Source organism: Limulus polyphemus, unplaced genomic scaffold (assembly GCF_000517525.1).
Source record: "Limulus polyphemus unplaced genomic scaffold, Limulus_polyphemus-2.1.2 Scaffold1369, whole genome shotgun sequence".
Classification (NCBI taxonomy): domain Eukaryota; kingdom Metazoa; phylum Arthropoda; class Merostomata; order Xiphosura; family Limulidae; genus Limulus; species Limulus polyphemus.
The window spans coordinates 250,750-257,702 of record NW_013666979.1 but is presented as its reverse complement, the minus strand read 5'-3'; the positions used below and the strand labels follow the sequence as shown (position 1 = coordinate 257,702).

Sequence of the window (6,953 nt, the reverse complement as noted above, 5' to 3'; positions counted from 1 at the left end):
TAAAATTAGTTTAAGATCTTTGTTCTAATAATCATAGCAAACACTCTGCTCGTTTAGGATTACAAAATTCATATCACATCTTTGCCTAACACCACTAAGCACACATCTTTCTTTGCAAATGGAGAAAGGAAAAATTGTTTCCATTTTAACTGATACCATTAGATGTAAAGAAAAAAAGTTTAAATGTCATCAAACAGTTTATCAGCAGGGCTAAGACAAACAAGAAGCTAAAAATGGACTTTAACATAACTTTTTTTTTCATTTAGAATCATGTAAAATGTTATTCAAGGCAAAACAGCAATAGGTGGCCATGTAAATAAACTAAAGATGTACATGTTTAAGTTATATGATAAAAAATACACATGTTAAGGTGAAGCTAAAATATAACCTTGATGATGCTTGCCAACAAATAGTGACAAAGCAAAACATGAAACACACCTAAAATCCCAAAATGAATCAAAACAACACTATGTCAAACTGACAGAATATACTGATGATTTTGTGCTTTTTACCATCAGCTTTGTTTATAGAAAAGCATAATGAAAAACAAGAAAATATTGAGAAAGCAACACAAAACATGCATTACATTAAACAAATTATCATAATGAGGATGTATGACAGCTAGAACTAGACGATTAAGTCAACCACCTACAAGCTTTGAGTACATCAACTCGTGTAAGATAAAATAATTGATTAATTAAAATTATAAATAAATTGATTAATATCACAAACATAATTAACTAATCATAAACTAGAGCTTCTGATTATTACAGCTATCCAAGAAATCAAAATATTGCCATTATGATTTTTTCATTATCATTGTTGATTAATTCAAGGTTGTTAAGCTTAATCAATTAGTGTCACAACTCACGAAAATAATCAACAAATCAAAATTAGTACATCCAATTATTACTATTTTTAATTATTCCAACTATCCAAGACTCGTGGAAGAATAATCTATTAGTTGATTGTAATTGCTTAATGACTGATTAATCAATCATCAAATTTCACTAAATGCCCAGCCCTAATGACAACAAAGTGAGCAAAAGTCAGGGTGGGCATTAATTGAATAAAATATTATAGATCAGGAGTAGGCAATGTGTTTCTATTAGGTGCCACTTATCAATATTAAAAATTTAAGACCCTCTGCACATGTCACCATTGTTTTTTTATCTAGGTTTAAAATATTATAATCTTATGATGTATGTAGTATGATTACCTAATTAGTAGTTTATAATAATACATAAATATGGTATATTAACACCGTAATAAAGTAGTAATCGTAAATTTCAGGTTTTTATAGCACCGTGATTCTTTACAATAGGTGTCTGTGACTTGTTGGCTATAAATTTCAACACAAACAAAGCTTCAAATAATTGTCTCTTTCTCGTCAAAGTCCACATTGGCGGGTTCAATTACTTTAGAACATCCTTTGCTAAGACAAATTATTCTCCTCTACTCTGTTGTTGCAAGGCTGTGAAACTCACTTTTAAAATCACCACTATAACTGTTGGTTACAACACTTGTATCCAGAGCTTTAAATAATTGCCTCCTTTTCATCAAAGTCCATACAGACAGGTTCAATTACTTTAGAACACCCATTTACAAAACAAATTATTCTCCTCTACTCTGTTGTTACAATACAAGCTGTGAAACTCACTTTAGAAATTGCCCATTGCGTCTAAACTGACACGCAGTCTAAGTTCACTTTCACCAACTTCTTTGCTCTCTGTATCTGCATATATTTATAACACACTACAGAAAAATCTAGAAACATCTAGCTCTCTAGTTATAACAATATGACACTTAAAAAGAAAAACTTAGAAGCTTCGAGTACAATGACAAAAAATGCGACTCATACAGCTACATAATGAAACTTGTCATAACTATCACTTTTAAAATAATTAACTTTTAACACACTACAGAAAAATCTAGAAACATCTAGCCTTCTAGTAAAGCAATATGACACTTAAAAAGAAAAACTTAGAAGCTTCGAGTACAATGACAAAAAATGCGACTCATACAGCTACATAATGAAACTTGTCATAACTATCACTTTTAAAATAATTAACTTTTAACACACTACAGAAAAATCTAGAAACATCTAGCCTTCTAGTAAAGCAATATGACACTTAACAAGAAAAACTTAGAAGCTTCGAGTACGATGACAAAAAGTGCGACTCATACAGTTACATAACGAAACTTGTCACAACTATCACTTTTAACACTCTTGTTATGTAACGTAAATAATCATTAAATATTAAATCACTAAATAAACTAAATAATAACTCTTAAACTAAACAGTCTTGTATATGCACCAGTAAACTAAAGAATTTTACTCTTTTCTTTAAAAAAATATACTTTTTTTGTATTTATTTTTCTGTTAATTAGCATGCCACACAAAATCTCTTTGTGTGCCACAGGGTGGCACATGTGCCTTAGGTTGCTGACTCGTTACAAATTGGACAATGTGTAGTCAAAATGTTTTAAAAACTTTTTCAATAGCCTAAACTGGAGTTTATCATTACATTTTTTTTCTGCTAGAGTTATAAAGTTTAGATACTAAATACAATGACTTTTTAAATATATACCAGAAGGTACTGTTTCTTCAAATTGATACTGGTGAAGTGCCCTTTAATTCTGACTTCTACAGTATCACTGGGATCTATGATTAAACACTGCGGTGTAACGTTTAACAAACTGTCATCTTAAAGGGAAAAAATCAACAATATATTCCACAACATGTATACTGAAAAGTCCTTAATAACAATTTTATTTACTGAGTTACTAGGTCTTACTTCACAAAATTAATGTTTTCTTCCCCCTCACTAACCATCATGAATTACACCTCAAACATCATTTAAGTATGCAGAAAGTTATTATGTACTCACTGTGGTAGAATCGTCACCAAAGGTGAAAACCATTATCTACTTTGTACAAAGTCCAGATATTTCATATAGGATCTAGTTTAACTCACTTTTTGTGTTACACTGGTTGAATCATCATTTGGCAGTGGACTTCCTTCATCCATTTCCACCTGAACATCATCATCTTCACCCTCCAAGGAATCTCCAGCCTCTTGAGCACTGACCAGGCTTGCAGATGCCAGCCCGACTGAATAAGATCATATATACAGCATTTAACATACTTAGTAGAAGGTGCAAATTTAATATTTTGACATTTAGAAAATAATACAAAGAGTGTTTACAGCATCATTTACAGCTAGTAGAATTAATTTACATTCAGCTCATAATCACTAAGGCTATATTCAGTTTGAGTACCATCAGGGTGGACTACTCCTTATTAAATCTAGGCAATTAGTGGAATTTGTTGATAAATTAATCACTGTGCTCACTAATCGATTATATTCAACTGGTCAATTATTCTCACATTATATGGCTAAAACACAACTTAAAAACCTAAAGTCGGGCTTAAAAACCAAAGATAGACAAAGCACAGACACCCCATTGTGTAATTTTATGTTTAACAACATAATGATGATATTTTGATTCTTTGGATGGATGGAATAAACAAAAATAGTAATAAATGGAAACCCAAATTTCATTAAGTTGATCATTTTCATGAATCATGACATTAATCAAGCTGAACAAACTTCAATTAACACTAATTAACCAAATTTCATTAAGTTGATCATTTTCATGAATCATGACATTAATCAAGCTGAACAAACTTCAATTAACACTAATTAACCAAATTTCATTAAGTTGATAATTTTCATGAATCATGAAATTAATCAAGTTGAACAAACTTCAATTAACACTAATTAACCAAATTTCATTAAGTTGGTCATTTTCATGAATCATGACATTAAACATTTCTTTATATTAACACATGCAAGTTGTTCAGTTTATTATTTTTTAGCATAATAAAATATCATTTTTGTTTATTAATTATTCATTTCTTTAGAACAATTGTACCTACTATACAGTGCACCATAACCAAAATAAATTAAAAGGTTTGGAATTTCAAGCAGTCATGCTTTGGAAGTGAGTATATATTAATATCACTAAACTTTTTTAGAAAAAAAAAGAAAGAAGCTGTAAAAATTGAAATGACTGAATGATAAAGTTATAAAGCTCTGTTCAATGGTTACAAAGATAATTATTTTACAAAAATACTATTTACATTCATACAATAAGTTTTTGCTTCTGTTTTACAGAACTGTAGGCGATCATGTCATGGCTTCCTGCCATGACAAATTTTTATAGTCATATGTCATTAACTTGAAATTATATTTAAACTTTTAAAACTTAATCTCTATGAATAACTTTTTAATTTTTCAGTTGATGAAACTTCTATTTAAGGTATTTCATAAAGCTGTACAGTAAGATAATGCAGTGCTTCTCAAATGGGTGAATGAAATCAGAATCATGGTGAATGAATATTATCAATTATACAATAAATTCAAGAGCAAAAAAAGTAACGAGATATTATATTTATTATAGTTGTAACCTGATAAATATATCTATTTTATGTTGTATTCATTCTAGTTGTAGTTTGGTGTATATTTAAGTCATAATAAAGAATTTAGCATTTTATTTTAGTACTTTTTAGTCTTTTTTCGAACTAGAGTGAGTGAGCTGTTGTGAAAAACTTATAGGAGTGAATGATATTGGAAAACGTTGAGAAGCACTGAGCTAATGTATCTTTAAAAAAAAACATGATTTATGTATGGTGGAACACCATAAGTTATACAGCTATTATAAAATTATTTTCTATTATAATTATAGTTTCTGTTTCTACCAATCTATATATTTATATAAGATTATAGCGAAATTTAATACAACCAAATATTATCATTGCTGTTTAATTAATAATGATGCTACATAACGGTATAGGTTATCATTATCACTGATCAGTGCCTTGCCAAAGTTTTCAATTTCAGTTTCTTGTGTGAATCTGTAGTATATCCTATATAAACACGTACATTTATCACTTATCAGGTAATCAAAACACATACCATTTCCGTGCGTTATTAACGAAGTTGTAAAAATCAGTAGCAGTAACAGATACTGAATCATACATTTCATGATCAAGTATTGTCTAATGTATTAAATAATACAAGATTATCCTCAATAATTTCAACCACCGTCGTAAACACTACGGTACGGTATCTAGCCTGTCATGGAAAGAGGGCGCTATTTTTTTTAAATAATATAATATCATTAATTACAAGGATAATATGAAGTTACGCAATATATATATATATGTATATATAGATAGATAGATAAATACAGAGAAAGAGTGAAAAAAGCAAGAAATATTTTCAGTTAAATAAAAAATCAAAATCAAAGACATAAAGTGTGAAATTAAAGACTAATGTATAGGTGAGTGACGTTTGGTACTTGTTTGCGCATAAACATATGCTTTTAAATTATAAAGTAATCATGAAGAAAGGTCTTTCGAAAGCGCTCGTGTTATAGGGTTTTGTATTTTTTGTCTTTAATATATATATATTTTTTAATCTACGTATTTGCCTGACATCATAAATGCTATTACACAGGTGAATACAGGTTAAACTTGATATATCAAGTATCTTCACCGTTGTCGTGGAGGCAAAATGCAGATAGCCTATTGTATAGTTTACATTAAAACAAACACCTTATCGTTGTACATCTGTGTCTGTTTGAAGTTAAACACAAAGCTACACAATGGGCTATCTGTGCTCTTGCCCACCACGGGTATCGAAAACCAGTTTCCTTTTTATTGTGAAACTTTAATTATATAGTAGAAAATCTATAATGATATAAAATTCAAAATCTTCAAACAGTCCATCTATATTTTAACTTTAACTAAGTTATTGCGCATCTGTAAAGGATTGATTACCACTTATTAATAAATGTAGTGTATATCTTAGCACCTACGATTGTTTGATTTTTGTTGCAGTTAGCGCCCGCTACTGGCACAGCAGCATGTCTGCGGACTTACAACTTACAGATAGCCCATTGTGCAGCTTTGTGCTTAATTACAAACAAATATAGCCATAGCATAGAAATAATATCCTAGTGTTGTGCCTTTCCAGGAACATTTGAACTTTTTTAAGTTTATGAAATGCTTGTCCAGAAAGTATTTATGAATACTACTGCATGTATTTTTTGTGCAGTGTTCGTATTGAAATTGTTTACGCTTTAAGTTTGTACTTCTTTATTCCAATATTAATTCTGTTTCAGTGAGGTTCTCGGTTAATGAGTTAATAAATAAATCTGGATTAGTTCTATGAAATAATTTTTCATTTACATCTTTTTATTAGATCTTTCATAGTAAAAGCCTGGCATGACCTAATTGGTTAGGACGCTGGACTCGCATTATGTGGGTCACGGGCTCGAATCCAGTCACTGAACATGCTAGTCCTTTCAGCCTTAGAGGCGTAACGTGACGATCAACCTCACTTTTCGATGGTAAAAGAATAGCTCAAGAGTTAGTTCTAAATTAAAGACGGCTATCACAGATAGTCCTCGAGTAGCTTTGCGCGAAATTCAACAAATAAAAAACAAAACAAACTTTCATAATGTTACAAAGTGTTTTGTATTTCCTAGTTCATGGTTTGGTTGTTGTTAAGCGTAAAACTACATAATAGGCTTTGTTGTCACCACGGCTATATAAACCCGATTTTCAGCGTTGTAAGCCTGCAGACTTATCGAGTCATGAGAAAACTGAGCCATTACGAATAGTCTTTCAACGTTAGCCTTTTTTTTATTACTCAGTTGAGAAGTATTTCCCAGATAATTTTTATCATTCTAAAGCAAGTAGGAATCTATTTTTAGATAATGCCCATCTCCCCAATTGTTAGAGGCCGGCATGGCCAGGTGGTTAAGGCACTCGACTCGCAATCTGAGGGTCGTGGGTTCGAATCTTTGTCACACCAAACATGCTCGCCCTTTCAGTCGTGGGGGCGTTATAATGTGACGGTCAATCCCACTATTCGTTGGTAA

General features: G+C 30.7%; 1 protein-coding gene across 1 annotated transcript in view; it reads right to left on the bottom strand.

The window, feature by feature from the left end:
- Positions 1 to 5,160, bottom strand: part of LOC106463292 (translocon-associated protein subunit alpha-like) — a 37,147-nt gene extending 31,987 nt beyond the window's left edge. The window contains exons 1-2 of the mRNA XM_013923306.2: positions 4,982 to 5,160; positions 2,978 to 3,114 (exon numbers count right to left, since the gene is read on the bottom strand). Of these exons, the coding sequence (XP_013778760.1) occupies positions 2,978 to 3,114; positions 4,982 to 5,051 (207 nt within the window). The 5' untranslated portion in view covers positions 5,052 to 5,160. The remainder of the gene's footprint in view (positions 1 to 2,977; positions 3,115 to 4,981) is intronic.
- Positions 5,161 to 6,953: the final 1,793 nt, after the last annotated feature.